Genomic DNA, 26,825 nt, shown 5'->3' on the forward strand with positions numbered 1-26,825 from the left:
AAGGCACGGTTCAAGTGACTTTGGAAGCAAGCTGAATATATAAAATTTGTCCTTAATCAAAAATTACTAAAAGTTAACTTGATCAAAAGGCTAGTTCATACAATTTAAAGACCTACTTAGAAAAGCAAATACTATTAAATGAATGAAAAACATTTCTCCAAGTAGCTTTTGATCACATGCAACAGGTACATGAAAAATAATTCATAATTTTTGTTATTTACATTTTGAATATCACAGAAGTTAAAGGAAGAATGCGTATTTTTCTTTTTTAGAACCAAGATTTTCTTTTTAAAAACATGAAAAGGAAAAATAAGTAAACTCTTAAAAAGTTCAACCTAACCATAAACTTAAAATCTCACCATCCAAATGTTCTTTGAAGATAGAGCTCATAATATAGTTCTGAACACAAGAGCACAGTTGTCTCCTCGATCTCATAAAGTAAAAACATTTCACTAAGTTAAATGTCAATGAAAATATTGTGAGAGTGAGTTTACATTTAAAAAGTTGGATTTGCTTGGCAGAAAAAGAAAAACCTATTAGAAAGAACAGTTGCATTTAAAATGGATGATCTGACACCTTCCGGTTCCTTAACACAAAATTATAAAATAAGTTCCCTTTTTTTTTTTTTTTTAAAAGATTTATTCATTCATGAGACACACAGAGAGAGGGAGAGACATAGGCAAGAGAGAGAAGCAGGCTCCAAGCAGAGAGCCTGTTGTGGGACTCGATCCTGGGACTCCAGGATTCCTCCCGGGGCCAAAGGCAGGCGTTCAACCGAGGAGCCACCCAGGCGTCCCAAATAAGTTCCTTTTAAAGGAAAAAAATGTAAATACTCTATATCATGCAACAATTCCTAGATGTAGAAAAAAAATAACCTGTTATTCATTTCTTAATTGGAAAATATGCACTTTTAAGTGCCATAAACGGATTCGACAAAGAGAAACGAAGCCTATCAATTTTAATTACTGAAAATGTTTCAATGTTAAATCATAATATTTTGTCTATCATACAATACCTTTTCTACTACTACCAGTACCAGGTCACTAAACATTCCCGTTCCTATTTCCATGCTACACAGAATTTCATTCAGTTTAAAAATAAGCATCTATAAAATTTCATCTTTTCCATGGATTACTTGTTAAAAATCGGCCACAAGTAACCGGTGCAAATGAAGCTTTTGAGTGGAGCACACAATCATTAAGCGACACTTGCAGATTTGCACAAGAACCCCAGCACCACGTTCATTTCCGTATTCCTCTTCTCCAGTCTACATTCGCTTGGCCCAGTAAAGGCTTCACCGGGCCCAGACCCTCCCCCACACACCCACCATTGTACTCGTTCCCTACAGGGTAAATCCTGAAGGGCTCTCCTGGCCCTCCGCGGGCAGAACAGAGGCCGAAAGGGGCTCGAACAATGTTTCAAGTGCGAATATCACCTAGGGGTCGCGCAGAGCGGTCTTCCTGTTTTAAGAGCCCCAAGTTCTCCAACTAAAATTCTTTAAATAAAAGTACCAGCCTACCCCACTCCTCCTCCTCTGGAAACTACAGGAAGAAATGGTTTCCGTTTAGATACGGACTTTTCCCACTGACTTCTCGGCTCCGGCCTCCGAGGCCCGGGACGCCCCCATCCCCAAGCCGAATACCTCCGCCCCTGCGCTCCCCTCCCCCACCGGTGGCCGAGCCCGCCCCCGGCCTCATTTATCTCCGAGCCTTTTCTGAACCGCGCAACCAATCGCAGACGCGAAGCCGAGAGCCAACGCGAGCGCAGGCGGAGGAGGTGTCGCCCAGACACCCGCCCAGGACGCGGCGGGCGCCCATCCCCCACCGCCCTGGCTCGCGGCCGCCCCGCTCGCCCGGTGCCAGGGCCCGCGGAGGGTGCCTGGGGTGGGGCGCGTCTGCCCGCCTCTCCCGCCCCCTCCCGCTCCCCCCTCGCCGCTTTCCGCCCCCGGCGGCCTGGAAACGTGCTTGCGGCTTCGCCGGGGTTACACTCCAAATGTCATCAAAGCCACACGGCGAGTTCGCATTGGGGACTCCTCGCTGTTGCGGATTACCTATTCCAAAAAAAAAAAAAAAATCGAATGTTTAAAACTCCGGTAACTAGAGCGGAGGTATCGCCTAGTTAGCACCTCCACCCGTATCTCATTTAAAAAAAAACCACACACAAAAACCCCCCTCCCTGTCCCCCTCCCCTCCCCTCCCCTCCCCCAGGATCCGCCCCGACCAGATAACCCTTTCTAAACTCCGCTGTGACAATCAGCGCCGCCAGCCGCGCTCCCCTCCGCGCCCCGGCTGAGGCTCCTTTAGCCTTTCTCCCCTTCCTCCTCCTCCCCCTCTCAGGGTCCCTCGCTCGAGCTCGTTTCCCCTCCCCCTCTTCCTCCTCGCTCGCTCGCTCTTTTTTCTTTTCCCCCGAAACCCACTCTAATTGAGGCGCTGGGATTCCTCACGTGAGACGTTGATTTGTAGTTTGAACACGTGGCTCATTCAAAAAGCCGGACACTCGGAGCGGATTTTTTCCGCCTCCCGCGCCCTCCTCCCTCCACCCCTTCCCCCTTCCCCCCTCCCTCCTGCCAGTCACCCTTCTGGTTTTTTTTTTTTTTTTTTTTTTACGGGGAGGCGGCGCCTGCCCTCACGTAGTGTGATATTTTCACAGTCCGCTGGCCGATGCCAAAGGGGTTGGGAAGGAAGAGACAAAAAGTAGTTCTCCCCCCCCCTCCTCTCCTTTTTCTCGCTAATCCCGCCTCCTCCTCGGAGTTAGGAAGACTCGTGGATACGTTTGGGTTGCAGCAAGGCTTTTTCCCTTTTTTTCTTTTTTAATACCCAGCCAGACAAGGCAAAACAAGAACCTTCGGATTTGATTTTTTTCCCTTCTTTTTTCCGCTCCTCGTTCTAGCCTCTGGTTCTTACTGTGTTTGTGTGGTGTTTTCACGGCGAGAAGACGAGGGGGAACAAAACCCGCCGGAGCCCTCCATCACTGTGGGTGGTTTTTAATTTTTCGTTTTTCCTCTGTGTTTTTTTTTTTTTTTTAAATAAACAACCACTCTTGACAATGAACAAACTGTATATCGGAAACCTCAGCGAGAATGCCGTCCCTTCGGACCTGGAAAGTATCTTCAAGGACGCCAAGATCCCGGTGTCGGGACCCTTCCTGGTGAAGACTGGCTACGCGTTCGTGGACTGTCCGGACGAGAGCTGGGCCCTCAAGGCCATCGAGGCGCTTTCAGGTGGGCCCGGCTCGGCCCCGCCGGCGCGCCCGCCCCGGCCCTGCGCCGCCCGCCCCGGCCCTGCGCCGCCCGCCCCGGGCCTGCCGGGGGCGGGGGCCCGAAGCCAGGCCTGCGGCCGCGGCCGGGGCGTCCAGCAGGGCCCCAGGCCCGGGCGGGGCGGTGGGGCGAGGTCCGGGGAGCCCTCCTCGGCTGGGGCTTGCACCCGGCGCCCCCCTCCCGCGGGGGCTCTGCGGGGGGACGCGGACGCGCTGTCCGAGCGCTCCGGCGCGGGCTCCGAGGGCTGCGGGGCTGCGGGGCTGCGGGGGGCGCGAGCGCGGGCGCCCGCCCGTCAGCGCCCGCCCCGCCCGGGCCCAGGCGCGGGCTCCAGTCCCCGGCACGCCGGGCCTTGGGGGCCGAGCGCATTCGCCCGCTTCTCTTTTCCTCCGTCCGTGCCTCCCTCCTTGCTTCCTTCCTTCCTCTCTCTGCTCGGCATTTATGGTGTTGGCTTCGCCGCCCCCCCCCCCCCGCTCGCCCCGGACCCCGGGCGTGGGAGAATGCAAAGTGGCCCCGACCCTGGTGCGGAGTGAGGCCGCGCGCTGGTGCCTCGCACGGGCGGCCCGGTGCTTTCTCTGCATCCTGCGGGGCGCAGCCCAGCGCGACCTGGGCTCCACGCTCCGCGGCCCCCGCGCCGGGCGAGCCCGAGGGGCAGGTGGGCGGGGGGGGGGCGTCCCGGCCGCGGCCTCCCGGGGGCGGCGGGGGACCACGCGTGGTGCACGGGGCGAGCTCGAGTCCCCTCGGGAGCCCGCGCCGTCCTTCGCGCCTGGTTGGTTCCGTGCGGTGCGCTGCGTCCTCGAGCCTCTCCTGCCGCCCCCCGCTCCTGGAGGGCCTGGGCTTGAAGCCGGGAGAAGCGCGGGGGGCCCCTCCGTCCCCCGAAAAAAATGCAGCGTGGCCCCCTCCTCAGAGTGCGTCTTAGGGGAGGCCCCGGGGAGGTGGGCGGAGGGGCCGCGTGCGTCCTGCGGCTGCCGCGGAGCTGGGCGACCCCTGAGGTGGGCGGAGGAGGCCGGGGTGCGGGAGGTCGGCTGCTACCCCCGCGGTGCGCCCGCCGCTCGACCCCCCTCCCCACCCCGCGGTGAATCCCACAGCCCGGAGGGGTCGGCCTTCCGCCCGCGGGTGCCCCGGCTTCCCTCCCGGCCTTGACACGCAGCCGGGGGTGTGTGTGTGTGCGCGTGTGCGCGCGGGGGTGTCACGGGAGGTCGCCTGTGTCACCGCTTAGGCTGTGAGGGTCCTTCGTGCGGGAAGAGCCCCTAAACCTGGCCAACTGTCTTCCGCCTCTTGTGTGTCCGCAGGTAAAGTGGAACTGCACGGGAAATTTATGGAAGTTGAGCACTCTGTCCCAAAAAGACAAAGGTAGGCTTATTCCATTTTCATTAATTCTGTTCTCCCTTAGTGGTCGGAAAGACTCTCTACACAGCTGAAAACAACTTCTGGTCCTCCTCTTAACGCTTTTTGGATTACTGTGTGGCTTGGCTTTTCCGTCTTTTATTCCTAGCCTTAAAGTTTACGGCAGGTGTGTGTGCGCGGGCTGGTAAGGCATCAGGGTCTCCCCTGTGGCTCCTGCCACGGGATTAATGGCAGGGAAGTCTCACGGAAGCTCTCAGGTTCTCTGAGTTGCTACAGGAGGCGATCAAACTCTTGAAGGGCCGTTTTGGGAATCTGTGGGAATTAGGAAGCAGTGAGTGACCCTGCCGCACTCCCCACCTTATAAGATAGAGGAAAGCAGCTGCAGACACGCGTGGGTGTGGAGTGTCTTTCCTTTTCTGTCCCGAGTCGGCGGCAATGAGTCTGAGAGGCCTGGGAGGCTGGCTGTGTATCTGAGAAGGGAGGAATTCGCTCATTGGAACACGTGAGTGAACGCCTGGGCTTCTCCGGCCCAGAAGCCTTCAGACACCCTAGAGTTACACAGGTTGCTGCAAACCAGCCTTTGTCTTCCCTGTACCCTCGTCCTGTTCCCCCTCCCCCGGCCAACACTTTTGCGTTGAAAAGCTTTTTGAAATAACCACCAAGAGATTGCGAAGACTAAAGATTTGTACTACTTAAGCAAGGGAATTGCACTTTTTGGAGAGCATGTGTAGTGTGTCACTTTACGGAAGATTTGCAGACTGTTTTAACCTCTGTGGAGTAATTTGAAGAAATGGCTCCTTCCTCCAGAACAGGCCAGATCCCCGCTCTGTAACTAACTGGGAAGGCGCTACTCCCTTACTGTAGTGCTAGGTTTAGCTTGTGCTTTTCTGGGTTTTGCAAGGTGGGATTAGGGTTTCTGCCTTTCTCTCCTCCCTTCCCCCCCCCACTCCGAACCTGGGCTAAGCAATAAGCTGAAAGTTCATCTAAACTAGAGCTGGGTGTGTTTGGTTAAGTATTGGTCAGTGTGTGTGCGTGCTAGAGGGCAGGAGGGCTTTGCTATGCACTTCTCTGGTGCTCTGCAGAGAGGGGTGGCTGCACAAAATGTCATCATGTGCCTATTTCTGTATTGAGCTCTCTTCCAGGTAAAGCGTTTTTCACAAACCTTGTTTTTGTTAGAGATCTGGATTTTTGTGGACTTCTCTTGTTCATGGACTTAATTTTTATTAGAATAATTGAAAAGGTATTTGTGTGATGAGATTTAGTTCTAGTTGGGAATTTTGGTGAGGTCAAGTTATTTCACGTAGTAGAAGGGAATTCTTTGTTAAAGGCTTCTAAAATAATAAAGCACGTACTGAAAAGTATCTAAACTGATCTCCGTTTAATAGGAATTGAAAAATTGAGGGAAAAGTCACATTTCTTTAAAAATTTAAAGGCATAGTCTGAACTGTATGGGGGGGGATGTAAGTACATTCTGCAAATTCTAATTGGTTTCATGTTTAGCCTGTGTGTCCTAATTTTCTTCAAATGTTGAATAAAAAGGAGGCAAATGGTTGTGTGGAAGGACTGGCATTTTAATATTTGAGAGTTTCTAAATTTAAACATTAAATGTCTGGCATTTTTCAGATACAATTTATGGACCTGCATGTAAATGTAGATTATTTTGCTTTGCTCTCCTGATTTTCTTTTCCAGCCTGGTGTGAATTTCTCCCCATGTGTAGGGAATTAGATTAAAAACATCTGGTAACAGCCTTTTTTATTCTTAAAGGCTTTTGCCCAACCGAAAAACATACTTGTTACTTTATATCGAACAGGAATTTTAGGAAGTATATAAGGTAAAATGCCACCAGTGGCAGCAAGTATTTATCAATGAAAGCTTTTTCATGTTAACAATGTGGATTAAAATTTCAGGCTGATTTCGCTTACATTAAAATGCTCAGGATTTTAAATAATATGTTACTAGCAAATAGGAATGAGGACATTGGAGACAACTTTTTACTGATAGGGAGAACAATCAAATAAGTCCTTTTCTAGTACCAAATGCCAGAAAAGAAAAGTAGAGGTGTCTTTCTCTACGCAGGAAAATTTGTTGGAAATCTATAGTTTTGTTTTAATTGAACCTTGGAGGTACGATGATGAGGTTTCCCTTATCTGGACCGTTCCATTATCTGAATAGGCTTTGGGAGAGGGCTGAGAAGACACGTTGGTGATCCATACCTAGCTCCTATGGGAAGGTCAAGAAGTGGTATTGGTTGACAGTGAGTTGAATGCTGCAGACCAATCCTTGCCAAGTGAGCCTGCTGGACTTCTGGGTGGAGTTCTTTTGTGCTTAGCAGTCATTGCATTCCATCCCATCATCATGTGGGCATCTGAGGCAGGCACACCCACATGTGCGGCAGTGACCTTTATACCTGCTGTGCAAGGCATGTTGGGAGCCCAGTGCTGAAGAATGCTTATGGCAGCACTCTGAGATGGATGAATGGGCTTGTAGCAACTAAACAGGGGAGCAGGCCCAGGAGGCGATTTGACGCTTGGCATGCTGGCCCAACAGTGACTAGGAGCTGAGCTGGGCACAGAACCTTTCAGGAAGGGGTGTTGTTGAGTTTGGTTCTGACCATGCTTAGCTCCTGATTACTGAAGTCTCAAGGGAATGTGGAAGGAATGTTGCTTTTCTGCATTCAGATACCCCTCAGTTGGGGAAGATGATAGCACTATTTTACAGAGCTTGAGATCCCCTGTGTCTTGAATGAAGAGAAGATTGCCTTGAGTATCTATGTTGCACTTTTTATACTTATTGTAAAAGATAAAGTACATTGACTACCTGGCCTCAGTCTGAAGGATAAGCTTAAACACTCAACCCCACTTTCCACCCTGCCTAGGAGGTAAGGGTAGGTGTGAAAATTGTTGTGACTTTTGAAGACTGTGGCTTGGTTTGATTGGAAGAGCTCTTGATACCTTGTGGGACCGCATACGTGCCCCTGTGATTATGTAAATAGCACTGATTTCCTTTTTTGTTATGTTGGGAATGGGAGAGGGAATGGGAAAGTCTCTGACACTGGGGAACTCACAGGATGGTGGTTTTTGTTTGTTTTCCATGACTTTTTTTTTTTTTTTTTTAAGATTTTATTTATTCATTCATGAGAGAGACAGAGAGGCAGAGACACAGGCAGAGGGAGAAAGCAGGCCTCATGCCAGGGAGCCCAACATGGGACTCCATCCCAGGTCTCCAGGATCATGCCCTAGGCCGAAGGCTGCACTAAACTGGTGAGCCACTGGGGCTGCCCTGTTTTCCATGGCTTTTTTAAGTTATGAAAATTTTTCACATTTTTGGTTTTTTTATGGATTAAACTCATGATTTAGCTGTCAGCATTGATTAAAATTATATGAAGCCAAAATATATTTTGATAAGGGATAAACAAAATAGGATATTATAGTTAACATTTTCCGAGGAAGGATCCATTAAAACAGATTGATGTCTCAGTTCACATGCTTTTTTTGTTTCCTTAAAAAAAGAAAATTAAGTGAACAACTTATTTCTATATTAGAATCTTGTATTTAACGTGTGAATTGGAAAGACATAGCATATATAAAAGTTACTGGGGTTTTAAATGTATCTTACTTAAATGGCTATTTAAAAGTGCTATATTTTAACAGCTGTCTTGTATAGAATAGGATGGTGCCACAACCAGCAATGTGTCCATTAGGGCATATGATCCTGTTGTCTCAGGCCAATAAAAGCTGTTTTTAATGCTGAACCTTTATTTATTTAGGATTTTATTTATTTATGAGAGACACATAGAAAGAGGCAGAGACATAGGCAGAGGGAGAAGCAGGCTCCCTTAGAGGGAGCCTGATATGGGACTCGATCCCTGGACCCCTGGATCACGCCCTGAGCCGAAGGCAGATGCTCAACTGCTGAGCCACCCAGGCATTCCCTATTTATTTATTTTTTTAAAAAAGATTTATTTATTTATGAGAGAGGGAAAAACAGGCTCCCCACATGGAGCCCGATGCGGGACTCGATCCTGAGACTCTAATATCATGCACTGAGCCGAAGGCAGATGTTCAACTGCTGAGCCACCTGGGCATCTCTAATGCTGAACCTTTATTTTATTTATTCATGAGAGACAGAGAGAGAGAGAGAGGCAGAGACATGAAGTAGGCTCCATGCAGGGAGCCTGATGTGTGGGACTCAATCCCGGGTCTCCAGGATCATGCCCTGGGCTGAAGGCGGCACTAAACCACTGAGCCACCTGGGTTGCCCTAATGCTGAGCCTTTAAACATAGGCATGAATAGCTATGCTGCTCCTTGCTTATCAGTTTGGTACAGGTGAATCTTATTTTTTTTTTTTTTAAAGAATTTTATTTATTTATTTATGATAGTCACACAGAGAGAGAGAGAGGCAGAGGCACAGGCAGAAGGAGAAGCAGGCTCCATGCACCGGGAGCCCCACGTGGGATTCGATCCCAGGTCTCCAGGATTGCGCCCTGGGCCAAAGGCAGGCGCCAAACCGCTGCGCCACCCAGGGATCCCTGAATCTTATGAATTAGATTTCTCACACAGAGACTTGAGGTCCTGAATGTTAGGAAACTTTCATGGCTGGTAAAGAATCATAAGCAGTGTCTTTGGAGTGCTCAGTTTAAGGTCAGTAATGCATAACTGCTTAAGTGATTGTAGCCAAAAAGATTTTTCTTGATTTCATGTTGTTTTCTCAGTACAGCTTGAGAAAGAGTAAAAGATTTCTTACTTTGGCATTATTAGAATTAAAAACTATATGTATAAATGAATGTTGATATGTAGCTTCTGTGGGACTGTCCACAGTAACACGGAAGACATTATGGAAACATGACATGTGCCTGGAGCCAGTGGGAATTGAGAATCTTGGCTTCCGTTTCTGGCTTTCCTTTTGATTTGTGTGATCACTTACATTCTCTGTTCATGCCAAATGCCACTATAATAAACTAACAGGGGGCATATTTTGTTCTGAGTTTTGCCATTCTGCTCGAAATGAGTTACCAGCTGAGGCTTAAAAATACCTTTTGGGATTAGAGAAATGTAGGGTTTTCCCTGTACACAATTTGTTTTTTTTTTTTTTTTTTTTTTTGACAATTTGTAATTTCTGTAGTATGATAGCTCAATTGCTTTTACACATGTACCTCTTTTGGGCAGTCAGTAAGAGGGAAGTGATCTTTGTTATACTTTGAAATCCTTTTATGAGCCATACCACTGCAGTTAATGTGTTGTTAAAGGTCTTGGATTTTCTGTTAAAGTGAAGCTGTTGAGCATAGAAACTATATATTTGAAGCAGCTCCATTGTAATTGTCTTTAGCAGTGTTCAGATAACTTTCCTAGCAGTAACTAATTTTTGAATTGTATGATTTACCCATTTTTTGTTAGCATTTATTTATTTATCCACCAACTTTGGTAGTTGGTTGGTTCTGAGAGGATGGAGAAAGAGAAAGGCTGTGCTATTTTTAGCCAAATTTCCTTTATTGACTGTTGCCTATGTCTGATTTAAGCTTCTAGAGTAATAAGACAGGAGGTGGCAGTGTGGTAGCAGTGACCAAGGGATGGGATTGGCATTTTTAGTTAGGAACTCTTTCCCCATAAATCTGATGTTTAAAAAACTGGCTTGGTCTTCCAGGGTTTTACTTGAAAGCTGGTGGCAGATACAGTTTTTGTGCTCTATTAAAACTGAGAGTGTAATTTATCATGGTCTGAAATTGCTGTTTGACAAGTATTGGTAAATAAACAGAATTATAAATATTAATATAGTATGTGAATTTTGTTGCCCTGAAGGGGAATACATAGTACATAAATTATGCATTTTAGACAATTATCCTGAGACTATTTAACTTGATTAGGAAGTAGTTTGAAATTATTATAGAGGTGTTCTTTGAGGAATCTAGTGGAACTATAAGGTGTGTGTCGGTGTTTTGTTTTAGATTTTATTTTTAATCCCACTGTGGGGCTCAAACTCAAAACCCTCAAATCAAGAGTTGTATGCTCTACTAGCTGAGCCAACCAGGTGCCCCAAGTGGAGCTATAACTTGAGAGAGGACTAAGTGTCTAGAATAGCTGCCCTTATCACTTAGTTGTTTAGAAGTTGATTCCATTGCTGTCATGGTGTTTCAGTTATCTCTTGCTTCATAACAAACTACCCCAAAACTTAGTGGCTCAAAATAACTAATTTTCCCTCATGATTTTGTGGATCTGCTTGATGATTGATTCCGTTCCACATGGTGTCTGTCATTCTGGGTCATTTACTGAGCTGGTCTAAAAGGTCCAAGAAGGCTCTTGGTGTCTGGCCTCTTCATGCTGGTCCATGTGACTTTTCTCCACATGGTATCTCAGGGCTTGGTAGTAGCCCTTGGCTACTAAGTAAGAGTAAATTGAAGCTGCTTGACCTCTTAAAGGCTAGGCCCAGAATTGGCACATTATCCTATCACATACTGTCAATCGAGGCAAGTCACAAGGCCAGCACAGATTCAAGTAGGAAATGGAAAGAGTCTCCATCTCTTGAGGGTAGAGTGGCATGCATGTACAGAGAGGAAGAAATTAATGGTGACGATTTTTGTAGATTGTCTTATAAATGGAAGGAGGAGGGGAAGAGTTGTGGCTTCAAAGTGATTGGAACCTAAAATGTCTAAAAATTACATTAAGCACTAGAAATGGGGAGGTGAGAGATTATACTAGCTTTGGAAGTGATAAATAGTGGTCAGTGTCTGTATATTTCTAAGAAAGGACTAAGAGGATTTGTTGATGGATTAGAGTTATGAGAAGAGTAAAGCATGGCAAGATTTTTTTTTTTTTGTCAGAAAAACTAAATGGAATGGAGGGTGGTGCCATTTACCAAAAATGAAGAATATTGGGGAAGGAACAAATTCTTGGGTAGAAATCAAGAGCTTTGCTTTTGGCGTATTGTCTCTAATGCTTATTAGAAATTAAGTGAAGTCAAGTACATAGTTGGATATATCAACCTGGAGGGTAGGAATTGGTGAGGTGAGAATTGGAATGTCACTAGGTTGGGATATTTAAAATCATGGAATCAGATAAGGTTACCAAGAGACTGAGTAAAGGAGAGTAAGGGAGGCCAGTTACGTAGAGGAAAGCAAGCAGAGTGAAGTATTTCTGGGAGATGCATAAAAAAAGCCCGTGGGTGAGGAAGGTATTATCAACTGTATGGAATACCACTGACAGTTTGTGATTTAGATGGATGAATGTGAGTGGGGGTGGTGGTAAGTTATAGCCTCTGGTTTGGCAGTAGGTAGATGGAGAGTGATTTATGAATTTTAGAGCAACCTGCGATATAAGCCTTTCTTTCAGAATTCATTTATTAGTATCTTAATTTTTTTACTTTCCAGAAATATGTCTGAGCATGTTCTATTTATAACTTGCTAGAGATGGAAGAGTCCTAAGTTTAGTTGATTCTCTTGCCAGTGGACAAGATTTGTTTGTTTCAGTTGACCTACTCTCTGGCATTTGTTTCAACACTTCTGGTGACTGAGCTCACTTTTTAGATAACTTATTCTACTTTTTATTAATAAACATTTGGAAAATTCTTTGAAGCTGTCTTAGGTTCCAAGGCAGTGTAGACCAAGTCCAGTGCTTCTCTGTGGTTATCTCAAGACTTAATTTGGGTATATTAACTAACTGGAATTAAAAACTTAAAAAAGACAATTTGACGAGCAAGGTTGAAACTATTGGCCAAAACATTTATGGATCTCATAGGCTAAGTTTAAAATACTTTAATCACTTTGTTATTTTAGAATGTTGAAATAAGTAAAACATTCCTTCCTTTTTTTTTTTTTTCATAAAAATTTAGCTATAAGAAATACAAGAAACCTTTTGTGAGTACCCTAAATTCCCTCATTTTTGCATATTTAAAAATTTGGTCCTTGGTAAAGCAGCTTTCTCCTTATATTATGAATCTTGGTTTTGGCCTCAGTTGTCACCAAAACTAGGTGGTGTGTTAGATCAGTTGATTTGATACAGATGACTGAATCTGAGTAACTGTCTTTAAGACTTGGTTTATGCAAGTCCTTTGATTATTATTATTATTTTTAAAGATTTTATTTATTTATTAAAGACAGAGAGAGAGAGAGAGAGGGGAAGAGGGAGAAGCAGGCTCCATGCTGGGAGCCTGATGTGGGACTCGATCCCGGGTCTCCAGGATCATGCCCTGGGCCGAAGGAGCACTAAACCACTAAGCCACCAGGACTGCCCTTTTTTTTTTTTTTTTTTTTTTTTAAAGATTTTATTTATTAAAGAGAGAGAGAGCAAGTCCTTTGATTAATCAAGTACTACTTTCATTTTTTTTTTAAGATTTTATTTATTTATTAATGAGACAGAGAGAGAGAGAGAGAGAGAGAGAGAGAGAGAGGCAGAGACACAGGCAGAGACAGAAGCAGGCTCCATGCAGGGAGCCTGACGTGGGACTCGATCCCAGGTCTCCAGGATCATGCCCTGGGCTGAAGGCGGCACTAAACCGCTGAGCCAACTGGGCTGCCCCTCAAGTACTACTTTCAGAATGCATTAAATATCTGCTATTTTAAGAAAGGAAAACCAATAAAAATGAGATAAAGTCATATATATATGTATGAATCTATATATATATATATGATTCATTTTTATTGGTTTTCTCATATGTGTGTATATACACACACACACACATATATATGTATATGTATTAGTGGTATTTTACCAAAAAATTCTCCATAAAGGCCTGAGAAAAGTAACTTGCTCAAGACACTGCAGGTAATTAGTGGAACCCATTTTCCCTGTCCTTTGACTCTGCCCTGCCTTCATTCCTCTCACTTAAGATGTCAAATCCTGAAAGTAGCTTACACAGCAGCCTGATCATGTTTGCAGCGGCAAGTTGGAGCAGAGATGTCCTGTTTCTTGCTTTCTCTGAAGAAAAAAGAAATCTGGTTTGGCTTCTTTGAAGGTTGATTTATTGTCTTCCTGTAGGAAAAAGATGAGCACAGGTAGTCTGGAATCTGGGGCTTACTATCAAATAAAAATATCTGGTCATCCTGTTTTAAGATGGAAAGTGGAACTGCTTCTTCCTTTAAGGTATTTTTTTTAGCAGCTTCATCTTAAATATAAATGAATTGCAGAGAAGTTGGAGGGAGGCCTAAGGAGGTATGAGAGTAGAACAGAGGGCACGAGGAAGTAGATGCCATGGCTTTATCTCAGGCATGTGATTGTGACTCATGGGCTATGTTTTAGATTGCAAAAGAGGTAGAAGTGTCCCAAGTGGAGTCCATGGTGCTTGGTTGTCCCAGCTCCTAACCAAGTTTAGTAGGGTCCTGGCTTGCAGAAGGAAATCTTTTAAACTTGAAATACTGTTAAGGATAGGGAGAGAATAAGTAGGAGAAATTGTGCTGCAACCTTTTGATTAGGAGCTCTGATGCTTATGCCAAGGGCCCTTGTTGAACTGAAGGGTATTGCCAGAAGAATGTAGGATATGAGGTCTGAGATCTGTGTTTAATCCCAACTTTATTTTCTAAATGCATGATGTTGATTAAGGACAAGGAAATTGAGATCTGGGCAGATTAGAATGGTAAATAATGCCTGATAGGATCCGGGGGACAACATATGTAAAGCATCAATACAGTATTATTTGGTAGTAACTTCAGTGGCAGCTATTGTATTTTTCCTCTCGAGATTTAAGTACAAAGGCTGGATGTAGGTTATATTTGGTGATAACAGAAATACAGAAAACTTTTTTTCTGGTTTTGGATGTGGACTCATGTAAGTAGAAATCTGTGGGTGGTGTGTTTTTTTATTTTAATTGAGCATATAATACCTTTTAAAAAAATACTGTATAACCTAGATATAGTAGAGTATATAAATCTTAAGTAAACTTGAATTTTTATCTGTGTGTGCATTCAAATTAATTCAAAACACATGATATACAATGTAAAAAGACTTGCTTTTCAGCCCAGGTCTTATAGCTGGTGATTTGGTATATTATTTTCCAGAAATTCTTCTATGAATGTATCAATAAACTTTTTTTTTAGTTTAATCAAATTGTTTATAATTTGTGCTTTTATTAAATGATGTATCCTGAAGAATCTTCAGTGTAGGTTCTTTTTAAACTCACCATATTGCTCAACATAGATGTGCAGCAGTTTTTTTCATAATAGTCTGTTGAGTGTATCCTTTATGTCATAAGACTCTTGGTTGGATATTTTTATAAGGTAATTCTTAGATTGGGAATTGCTATGTCAGAAGACATGCACATTTAAATTTGAAAGTGCTCTGCCAAAAGCACTTAACTTATATTGACATGGTTAGTCATAAGACAACCAAGAGAGCAGTTTTCTTCTTCGTCTTTTTTTTTTTTTTTTTTTTTTTTTTTTTGGAACTCTTTTACAAATTCTCATATCTTTGTGCAGGGGCCATGCTGATCTTCTCTGTATTGTTCCAATTTTAGTGTGTGTGTTGCTAAAGTGAGCACAAGAGAGCAGTTTTCAATGAAGTATGCAGTGAGACAGTTTGGTTAAAAACTATTTTCAGGGGGCACCTGGGTGGCTCAGCCAGTTAAGCATCTGCCTTCTGCTCAGGTCATGATCCCGAGTTCATGGGATTGAGCTCTGTGTGGGGCTCGCTCCCTCAATGGGGAGCTTGCTTCTCCCTCTCCCTCTGCCTGCTGCTCCCCCTGTTTGTGCTCACTCTCATTCTGTCAAATGAATAAAATATTAAAAAAAAAAACAACAACCCCAAAAACTATTTTCAGGGCGCCTGGGTGGCTCATTTGGTTAAGTGACCTTTGGCTTAGATCATGATCCAGGGTCCTGGGATTGAGCACTGAGTGGGGCTCCTGCTCAGCGGGGAGTCTACTTCTCTCTCCCAGTACTCTTGTGCTCTTTCTCTCTCTCTTCCTCTCTCTCAAATAAATAAAAATTTAAAAACACCCTATATTTTCAAGCATGGAGGACTGTATGAATCCAGGAATAGCCTTATTCTTTATGCCATGGATGTTGTGCTAACTCTGACAAACCTAGGTCCTTATTCATTTCTGCCTCTTGTATGTAAAAAAAAATTTTTTTTTGAAGATTTTATTTATTTATTCACGAGAGACACAGAGAGGCAGAGACATAGAAGAGGGAGGAGAAGCAGGCTCCATGCAGGGAGTCCGATGCGGGACTCGATCCCAGGACTCCAGGGATCACACCCTGAGCCAAAGGCAGATGTGCTCGACCGCTGAGCCACCCAGGCATCCCCTCTAGGACAGCTTAATGCTAGGTTTCAGAGGCTACAAAGAAGAATAAGGTATTTGTCCCAAAGAAAAAGTACACGGAGTATACTGACTTTCACTTTGTTCTCTTTCAATGCCTGGGTGATATTTTTATCTTGAACACCAGCAGTGCCTCACTGGGCATTGATCCAGAGGGTGGATGAATATCTCTGCAGGTAAAGAGAAGGTGTAAATATGTCATGGGGTATGTATGGTATGCCCCAGAAACACAGGGTTGGTGGGGGGGGGAGGGGCATTAGGCTTAGGTGGGTATTGGTACAGCCAGCCAGGCATAGGTTCAGAGAGGGATGTGACGGTAGATGGAGGCTTTGTGCAGTGGGGATGGAAAAGGCAGGAGGGACAGCAGGAGCCAAGGCATGTAAGTGTGAAATATCCCAGTGTGTGGGGGGGAACTACAAGCTGTTTGGGATTAGAGAGGCTCAAGTGTGAGGCTGGATGGTGGTTGAGGCTGAGCCTAGAGGGGGGTGGTGAGAGCAGCCTGTGTGCTTGAGGAGTGACTATTTGATTCTTGATGTGTTTAACTATCAGAGCTCAGTTAGTTAATACCATTCAGCAGATGGTTATTTGGGATCATCATGCAAGACTTAATGCCTACATTAATTTTAGATTCTGGGGATCCCTGGGTGGCACAGCGGTTTAGCGCCTGCCTTTGGCCCAGAGCGTGATCCTGGAGACCCGGGATCGAATCCCACGTGGGGCTCCCGGTGCATGGAGCCTGCTTCTCCCTCTGCCTGTGTCTCTGCCTCTCTCTCTCTCTCTGTGTGTGACTATCATAAATAAATAAAAATTAAAAAAAAAAAAACCTTTAACTTTAGATTCTGGTCACAAGTCGTCATCTTGAAATGCTTTTACCTTTGAAGTACTTTGTGAGAACGGCTGTGCCCCAGTAAACTCCATGGCATTTAGAGCTGTTCTTAGGATACCCTTTGACAGGCTACTTAGGGTAGATTGTGATATGATGAGGAATCCTGTGGTAAGACTGAACCTGTGTTGTTATACATGACCTAAAAAAGGTAACAGAATAAGACAGTCCTCAGTAGTGATGATTAAAACACTTGGTGCTATGTGATTTTTATTAAGGCATTTCAAATGATATAATGAACCATTGGAGAAAAATGGGACACTTTGGTGTGCACATAGGATTAGCTGAGCAAAATTAGGGGTGGCAGTAAAGCACAACAGTGGGGAGGGCCAGTGACCTCTTGCTTGAAATCACCTGGACCTCGGTTGTGATCCTCAGCACACTGATTAAACTCTCCGAGCCTCTTAATTTATCAATAAATAGAGGCAATAAAAGTTACTGCACTAGGCTGTTGGGAATTGAATGATGTTCCTAAGGGATTCTATATGACACCTAAATGGTATTGTCTTATACTAATAAGCTGGTATATTTACATGTGGTAATTGAAAATAAATTATTCCTGGATAATCCCATGGTTTGCATCTCGTGCACATAGTTTTCACCTTTCTTTGTAGAAGATGAGTGTGTTGTGAATAAGACTTTGTACTTTGTGTCTGGATGTGTAGGTTTTAGGATCTCTAAAATGTATCTAGTTGTGAAATTGTCTTGAGATACCATTAAAAAGATTAGGAGATAAATGCTATTAATTTCCAAGAGGAAGACAACATACTACAAAAATATACAAAAAATAAAAGTGGAATGCACAGAAGTGGGAGTTCAGAAGGAAATATCTGAAAAGCCAGTGTACTTAGGAAAAGATACTTAATCATAGTAGTAATGGGGGAAATGACAATTGTAACGGCAATTTTTGCCTATCAGGTTGGGAAAAATGAACAAGAGTGTTGTTCACTTTTGGTGTTGGCAGGAGCGTAGAGGAATGGGCGCTCATATAGCTAGAGAGTAAATTGGCAAAGACTTCTTGGTATGTCATTTGGTGATATCTGTTGGAACTTAAAATGTAGGGGTGCCTGGGAAGCTCAGGTTAAGCATCTGCCTTCAGCTCAGGTCATGATCTCAGGGTCCTGGGATCCAGCCCCACATGAGGCTCCGTGCTCAGCAGGGAGCCCATTTCTCCCACTCCTGCCATTCCCCCTGCTGTGCTCTCTGTCAAATAAAATCTTAAAAAAAAAAAAAGAAAAGAAAGAAAGAAAAAGAGGGGCACTTAGGTGACTCAGTAGTTGAGTGTCTGCCTTTGGCTCAGGTGGTGATCCTGGGATCAAGTCCCACATTGGGGTCCCCACAGGGAGCCTGCTTCTCCCTCTGCCTGTGTCTCTGCTTCTCTCGCTCTCACTCTCTGTCTCTGTCTCTTATGAATAAATGAAATCTTAAAAAAAGAAAACTTAAAAAATGTAATGTAAATGTAAATACCCCTGAAACAAGTATCATGGAAAACAACCGGTTCTCATGGTTTTCTGCGATCCATAAGCATATTTTTCATCAACAATATAGTAAAAAATCTCCAAAACACCAGACAGGTCTTGATAAAAAGATGTTTTGAGAAGGAGTCCATACTATATGCAGATAAACATTTAGGTTTGATTATATCACCCATTACATTTTATCTTATTTATTAAAGATTTGTTTATTCATAAATAAATGAATAAATCTCTAGCCTTTAATTTGTCTGGAACATTTAATGGTTAAACATTTCTGGGCTTTAGAAGGTAGATTTCTCAAAAGGAGGAAGACACCCTAGAACCCCTTCTCTTCTGTCCTTTTTCTTTAAAAACATCACTTGGCGGGAGCGCCTGGGTGGCTCAGTCGGTTAAATGTCTGCTTTCAGCTCAGGTCTTGACCTCAGGAACCTGGGATGGAGCCCTACATCGGGCTCCCTGCTTAGTGGGGAGCATGCTTCTCCCCCTCTCTCTCTCTGCCCCTCCCCCTGCTCATGTGCTCTCCCTTGTGCTTGCTCTTTCTCTCAAAAAAGTAAATGAAATCTTTAAAAAAAAAAAAAAAAATCAGGGATCCCTGGGTGGCGCAGCGGTTTAGCGCCTGCCTTTGGCCCAGGGCGCGATCCTGGAGACCCGGGATCGAATCCCACGTCGGGCTCCCGGTGCATGGAGCCTGCTTCTCCCTCTGCCTGTGTCTCTGCCTCTCTCTCTCTCTCTCTCTCTCTCTCTGTGTGACTATCATAAAAAAAAAAAAAAAATCATTTTTTGACAGAGTGTTAGAGAGCCCAAGCAGGGGGAATGGAGAGGGAGGAGCAGGTGTCTTGCTGGCGGGGAAGCCCATGTAGGACTCGATCCAGGATCCCAGGACCGTGCCCTGACCCAAAGGCAGACACTTAACCACTGACCCAAAGGCAGACCCAGGCATGTCCCCCCTAAAGTTTTTTTTTTTCTTCCCCTAAATCTTAAAAAAATCACTTGGGGTTAATGTTGAACAATTTTCCAAATTTTAGGCATATTTAATATCTTTTTTCAAGCTAGCTATTTTATTTGTAGTGTTTTATTAAAAAGAAAGAGCTGCCAAAAAGACACTTTAAATTTTTTTTCAGTATTTTCTTTTTTTAAAGATTTATTTATTTATTTATTCATGATAGACACAGAGCGAGAGAGAGGCAGAGACACAGGCAGAGGGAGAAGCAGGCTCCATGCCGGGAGCCTGACATGGGACTGGATCCCGGGACTCCAGGATCACACCCTGGGCCAAAGGCAGGCACTAAACCGCTGAGCCACCCAGGGACACCCCTCCCTCCTTTTTTTTTTTTTTTAAGTAAGCTTTACACCCAACATGAGGCTTGCACTTATGGTCCCGAGATCGAGTCACCTACTCCACCCACTAAGCTAGCCAGGTGCTCCAATTCTGTGGTATTGTTTAATGGGAAGTTCCAAAGAAAATGTACCATGTTCAAACAAACTATACTATAGTACATTTATTAGTAGTTAGAATGATAAAGGTTTATATGAGATGACATGGGAAGAACAAATTGAAAAGTCAGTAATGGGATAGCTTTTAAAATACAAGTATTTGGAAAAAGAAACCTTTCATATGTATATATTGGTGTATGGAAGGTTGCCCACCATGAAGAGTGGTCATCTCTGTAAAAGATTAGTTAATCAGGGAGAGGAGAGGTTCATGAATACCCTACTCAAATGGTTTTCATGTTTTTGGTTTTGACCCTTTGACACTTAAAAACTTAGGACCCCAAAGAGCTTTTGTCTGTTTTTTACTTTTTGATCTATACTGCATTAGCAGTTAATAATGTTTAAGATTATTTTATTTTAAAGATTTTATTTATTCATGAGAGGGGGAGAGAGAGAGAGAGAGAGAGAGAGAGAGAGGCAGAGACACAGGCCGAGGGAGAAACAGGCTCTGTGCAGCAAGCCTGATATGGGACTCGATCCCAGGACACCAGGATCAGGCCCTGGGCTGAAGGCAGCGCTAAACCGCTGAGCCACCCAGGTGTCCCAAGATTATTATTTTAAATGAAAAACTGTAATAAATGCCACTACGCATTAGTAAAATAAGGGTTTTATCTAAAAAAACAAAACACAAAAAACAAAAAACCCAAAAACTTGTAAAACCAAAATAAAAATTAGAAAAATGGAATTGTTTTACAATTTGTGCAAATTTCTTTTTTTTTTTTTTTTTGTGCAAATTTCTTTAGTGTTTGGCTTAATAGCTTGATACTCAGAACTACTTCATGCAACATGTTGTGATGTATTTTGATTGAAGTATATGAAGAAAATCCAGTCTCACACAGATGTATAGTTAGAAAAGGAAAGGGATATTTTTTATTTTTTAAAAAAGATTTTATTTATTTATCCATGAGAAACACACAGAGAGAGAGGCAGAGACACAGGCAGAAGGAGAAGCAGGCTCCATGCAGGGAGCCAGACGTGGGACTCGATCCTAGGACTCCAGGATCACGTCCTGGGCCAATAAACTGCTGAGCTACCCAGGGATCTCCGAAAGGGATATTTTAATCATCTTTTTAGATGATTGTGGATATTCTTTGTTCCTACATCAAAACTCAACAAGTGGTAGTTTTTTAAAGGCTAGTTGAAACATGGGATATCGTATCAGTGTGAAATCATATCAGAGAATTTTATACTGTTAGGTTAAAATCCATTTGTCTCTCTTGTACTTTGAATGCCTCCTTTATCCTTAAGTATTGGGAAACTGTCAAAGCTCATGGTTTGCCAGAAGTTTGATTTTTTTTTTTTTTTATATACTTTCAAGCTCAAATTTAGTCATTGGTAATGAATACCATTAGTTTTTTTTTTCTTGAAGTGACTGGCTGACTTTATTCTCTTTTGAGAAAATGTCTGCCAGATACTCAAGCTTAAGTAAACATAGTTTGCCTATAGCTCTTTCAAGTAAAAATGGTGCTCTGTGAAAAAAGTGGCTGATTCAGTCTTGCAACTCAGACAACTGCACAGTGCTTTTTTCCAGGAAAAGCCATAATAGATAGCAGAAGTACTTTATGCATACTGGCTTTTTCTTCACATAGTTATTGATCAGACATGTACCCAAGAGTTATTTAAGAAAATTAAGAGTTTTTACTGCTTCATCAAGAACATTTAAAAATGAAACTTGGATTGTATTTTACTGTGAGTGCCTGTGAAGAATGCAGTGCCTGCTATAGTTTCATGCCACTGCTTTGAGTCGTGCTAAGGTGCCAGCAGTTTACCCACTGCTGTTTTTGCCCTGTTTGCTTCAGTGCAAATGTCAACACAATAAAAAAGGCAAATAACAACTTTGTATTATAAAAATAGTTTTGCCCTCTTGTCCTCTTGATAGTGCCTCAGAGACACCCCCCACCCCCAGGAGTCCACATACTTGTATGTTGAGAATTGCTGCTCTGCCCTACATGATATTTGAAATTATTTGGATTCAGTTCTCCTGTGAATGTGTATTTACATCATAACACAACAGATGGCAAGAACAAGGGAGGATTTTCTGCAACTTTGTGGCATGTTAGCCTCAATAGGGAGTTTTACAGAAGTCGGTTTGTGAAAAACAGGTGTGGGAAGCAGAAAAAAACAAAACAAAACAACAAAAGAAAGTAAGCACAAAGGAAAAATCTAGGTGTATGAAGGACAAAATAGAATAAATAGTTAGGGAGCACTTAAATGCACATTAGTGAAATGAAGTGAGTTTGGACATTTTAGGGACACAACAGTGGCTTTTTAAGTTCCTTAAACCAAAGCAAACCCCAAGTGTTGCTGGCTATAGGTCTTGCCTCAGGAAATGAAGTCTTCAGTACCTTTTGTTATTCCTAGGACATTGAAATCTAATCAAAGTATCTGGGCATGAACTTAGTTTGTTCTGACAGTTCAGGTGTTTTGAGGCTGGAAGCTTGTGGTGATTCATTGTATTTGTAATGACGACCAAGTGAAGAGTCCTGCCTCTGACCTATTTCAGCCTGCTTTCCTTGCCCTCAGTAAATTGGTTAAATTTAGAAAATAACTACTTTTGTTCCTATCACAGGAGAGGTACTTTTCTTGTCTTAGACAATTTTTTTTCCTTTAATAATTATAATATGAATGACCTTTCGTGTTATTTCACCAAGTCTTTCCATTCTGTATATTTTCTCTGGTTTGAGAAAGCTTGGTAGCTTGCCATTATGTTATCTTTTTTGCAAATGGTTCTGTTTTGCTGATCTTGGATCTTAGCAGTTTTTATTTTATTTTTTAAATTTTTTTTTTTTTTAAGATTTATTTTGAGAGGGAGAGAGCCTGTCTGTGTTTATGCATGCACGTGAGTTGGAGGAGGGGCAGAGGGAGAGAGAATCTCAGGCAGTCTCCTGCTGAGCTGGGGCAGTAGTGGTGCTCCACCCACAGCTCATGACATAGGTCATGACTTAAGCTGAAAATTAGGAGTCTGACACTTAACTGAATGAGCCACCCAAGCACCCCTGATCTTAGCAGTTTTTAAATGACTGATTTAACAAATTTTGGAATACTTAATAGTGGGGAGTGCTTTAGGTTCTTGGGAGAGAGATTTTTGTTTTTTTAAGATATTATTTGACAGGGCGAGCACAGTCGGGGAGTTGCAGAGGGAGAGGGAGAAGCAAACTCTTCACTAAGCAGGGAGCCCAACGTGAGGCTCAATCTCAGGACACTAAGATCATTACCTGAGCCAAAGGCAGTTGATTAACCAAATGAGCCAACCAGGTGCCCCAGGAGAAAGAATTGAAGATATGAACTTTGTCTTTTTTTTTTTTTTTTTTTTTTTAAGATTTTATCCACTTATTCATGAGAGGCACAGAGTGAAAGCGAGGCAGAGACACAGACAGAGGGAGAAGCGAGCTCCATGCAGGGAGCCTGACGTGGGACTCGATCCCGGATCTCCAGGATCATGCCTTGGGCTGAAAGCAGCGCTAAACCGCTGAGCCACCTGGGCTGCCCTGAACTTAATCTTGAAGCGTAGGGTGTATGGTGACACTTGTCACTTAGAAAAGGCACTGGCTGCAGTGGCTCTCTAAGCAATTGAAACGTGGCTAGTCCAAATTCAGTTGTTGTGTACATGTTAAATACATACTAGATTTTGAAGACTTTGTTGAAAAATATAAAATATCTCATGGATATTTTTATGTTAATTTCACCTATTTCTTTTTAGTTGAATGTGGCTACAGGAAAATTTAGATGTGGCTTGCATTTGCAGCTTGTGTTATTTCTGTTGGACAGCACAGATTTAGAGAGGAGATACGGACAAAATATGTGATGTGAGGCATGTTAAAAGCTACAGAGAAAAATAGGGTAAGGAAGAATGAGACAACTGGCAAGGGTTGGTTTTGATTTTTTCATATCGAATGATAAAGGAAATCCTCACCAATATGTTCCTGCATGCTCAGAGGCTTGCAGGAGGTAAGGAAGTGAGATGAGCAGGTAGGTAGGTGCCAAGTGGGGAAGAGTGACCAAAGCAGAGGGGACAACCAAAGTCCATGCATGTTCACTGCTTTCTAGTCAATAAGCAGGCCATCATGACTGGATTAGAGCAGGAGGAAAGCCATAGGAGATGAGCATGCATGTTGGTAGATAGGAATGGAATGAGAGGAAGCTATGGATGGGTTATTATTTTTGTTTTAAATATTTTATTTATTTGAGAGAGCATGCACATGCGTGAGCGTGTGCATGTGTGCGCATGAGCCAGGGGGGAATAGAGGGAGAGGGACAAGCTGACTCTGTTCTGAGCATGGAGCCCGATGGGAGACTTAACCCTGAGATCAACCTGAACTGAAATCAAGAGTCAGACACTCAAAAAAACAAAAACAAAAACAAAACAAACAAAAAAACCAGACACTCAACCGACTGAGCCACACAGGTGCCCCTGGAAGGATTTTTATTTATTATTTATTTTTTTTAAGATTTTATTTATTCATTCATGAGAGACACAGGTAGAGGGAGAAGCAGGCTCCATGCAGAAGCCCGATGTAGGACTCGATCCCGGGACTTCAGGATCATGCCCTGGGCCAAAGGCAGGTGCTAAACCACTGAGCCACCAAGGGATCCCCTGAAAGGATTTTTAGAAGGGACAGTTGTGATGAGATTTATCTTTGAAAAGGAACTCTCTCAGAATAGACCATGGTGGGTGGGATGGGATCAGAGAGACTAGTTAGGAGAATATAATTGTACAGGTCAGAGATGATGCTATTGGGACCAGAGCTATTGAGGTGTGGTAGTAGTGATGAATGGTTAGAATCTTCTATTTCAAGCAGAGGTAGAGGGACTAGGTGTAGGGAGTAATGAAGGAGTTGAAGATACCTTGACAGTTTATATAGCTGAAGCAACTGGGAAAATAAAGTTTGCACTAATTGTGATAAGCAAGATTGTGGGAGCAATGTGATGGGGGATAAGGGAGACAGTTCAACCTTTGGCCAAAGGTTGAGTTTGAGATACTTTAAATTAGACATGTGGAAATAGGAGTGAATGGATAGTAAGTGAAGGAGGGGGAACAAGTGATGGAACCCAAGGACATGAGGTATGAGGCCCATGAGGTATGAGGAGAATCTTGGAAAAGTATCTGGAGATCAGATACTTGATGACAATGTTTTGTTTTTTTTTTTTTTTGGATGACAATGTTTAAAGTAGGTGGGGTCATCAGCTACTGTGTAGAATAGGATGAGAATGGAGTTGGCAACATTATCATCATTGGTGTCTTGTTGGGTGGAGTTTTGATGGAGCCGTAGGACTGAAACAGGGAATGGTGTGGATTTGTGAATGAATAGATGGAGAAGAGGTAGAGATCAAGTTCATGGATAGGCTTTCAAGGAGATGGTCGTGAAGACATCAGAGAAGTGCGATGGTAGTTAGAGAGTTTGGGTACTTAAGGGGAGGGCTTTAAAAGCTTTGTACCTCACTTTACAGGAAAGTTGCAAAAACAACACATATTATCCATACACCCTCTATCTAGTTGTCCAATGTTTCGACTACTTAAATTTTTTTTGGAAAATCTGAGAGCAAGTTGCAGAACTATTGCCATTCACCTCTAAATACTTTAGTATGTGTTTTCTAAAAACAAGAACATTCTATTGCATGGCCATTGTAAAATCACCAAAATAAAAAGGATAACATTGATACAGTACTATTTAATCTACAGATGTTTAGATTTGCCTATTGTTCCACTAACGTCTTTTTTTTTCCTGATCCTGGATTAAATCTAAGATTATATACTGCATTTAGTTGTGACCTTTCCTTTTAACTTTCCTTTCTTCTTTCCTTTTTCCTTTTCTTTCTTTTATTTATTTGACAGCACAAGCATGAGCAGGGGGAGTGGCAGAGGGAGAAGCAGGTTCCTTGCTGAGCAGAGAGCCTAATGTGGGGCTCCATCCCAGGACCCTGGGATCATGACCTAAGTCCCAGGCAGACGCTTAACAGACTAAGCCACCCAAGGGGCCTGCCTCTCTTTGGTTTTTTATTTTTTATTTATTTTTATTTTTTATTATTTTTAAGATTATTTATTTATTTTATTCATGAAAGACACAGGTAGAAAGAGAGGCAGAGGGAGGCAGAGGGAGAAGCAGGCTCCATGCAAGGAGCTGGATGTGGGACTCGATCCTGGGTCTCCAGGATCACACCCTAGGCTGAAGGCGGTGCTAAACCGCTGAGCCACCTGGCTGCCCTCTTTGGTTTGTTTTAGTCTGGAACAATTTCTTAGCCTTTTGTCTTTCCTGTCTTTTATGTTGTTTGTTTTTCCTTGGACTTTCATGTTTTTGAGGAGCATAAGCTAGTTATTTTGTAGAATGTCCCTCAGCATTGGTTGATCTGATGTCTCCCCATTGTTAGAATTGGGTTATGTGTTTTTGGTGAGTTATATAAAAGTGATGATGTACTTAGTGCACCACATCAGGAAGTAGGAGATATGGAGATACCTTAACGTAGACCGACTGGTTAAAGTTGTATCTGCCAGTATTCTCTAGTGTAAATGTAAATTTTTTTTTGGGGGCTATACGGCATTTATTGCAAACAGAATGTCTGAGGTATGAGAAGCTGACCCAGAACCTACGCCTGCCCAGGCCACGATGGGGCAGTCTGGCCTCACCCCACACCAGGCCCCTGGCACTATGAATCCAAAGCCGCCTGCCCAGGACAGGGCCCCACACACTGAGGTAGCTGCATCTTAAGCCCCCACGAGTACAACTCCCCAGGCTTGCCCAACTCCCACACACATCCAGGCCTGGAGGGGAGGAGGCGGCAGAAGGCAGGTCCCCAACACACACCGCAGCCTCTGAGGAAAGGCACCTTCCTGCCCGCCAATCCCAGGGGCAGCCCAGCCGGCGGCGTGGGTAGAGGGTGGCTGGCTGCCAGAGGCAGGCATGGTAGGGTGGGGAGGGGGCTGGCCAGGCTGGGGAGTCACGGCTGCTCCAGGCAGTCCTCAGTCACTCCCTGGGCAGCCAGCTCGGCCAGCACATTCTGCAGGTAGTTGGGGTCAGGGTAGCCGTGGCCTGTCACGTTGCGGTCTATCTCTGTCTTGTGGTGGATCTCATTCCACACCACAGTGTAAAATTGCTATTTTCCCCTTTGTATTAAGAATCTTGTTGGGGGATGTTTTA

The 26,825-nt window shown here is 43.6% G+C and overlaps 1 protein-coding gene and 1 non-coding gene across 6 annotated transcripts in view; one reads left to right on the forward strand and one right to left on the reverse strand.

Moving 5' to 3' along the window:
- The first annotated feature begins 2,650 nt into the window (after positions 1-2,650).
- The window catches only part of IGF2BP3 (insulin like growth factor 2 mRNA binding protein 3), a 150,929-nt gene continuing 126,754 nt past the window's right edge, over positions 2,651-26,825 (forward strand). The window contains exons 1-2 of one of the 5 annotated variants that reach the window (XM_072783780.1): positions 2,651-3,220; positions 4,546-4,606. In XM_072783780.1, the coding sequence (XP_072639881.1) occupies positions 3,046-3,220; positions 4,546-4,606 (236 nt within the window). In that variant the 5' untranslated portion in view covers positions 2,651-3,045. Of the gene's footprint in view, positions 3,221-4,084; positions 4,162-4,545; positions 4,607-26,825 lie in introns of those variants that run through there. The other 4 variants (XM_072783779.1, XM_072783778.1, XM_072783781.1 and 1 more) reach the window with 4 other exon arrangements.
- On the reverse strand, positions 14,956-15,063 carry LOC140609653 (U6 spliceosomal RNA). Its single transcript, XR_012011405.1, has one exon. It is a non-coding gene; the product is annotated as a U6 spliceosomal RNA (small nuclear RNA).

The sequence above is a fragment of the Canis lupus genome, chromosome 18 (assembly GCF_048164855.1).
Source record: "Canis lupus baileyi chromosome 18, mCanLup2.hap1, whole genome shotgun sequence".
Classification (NCBI taxonomy): Eukaryota; Metazoa; Chordata; class Mammalia; order Carnivora; family Canidae; genus Canis; species Canis lupus.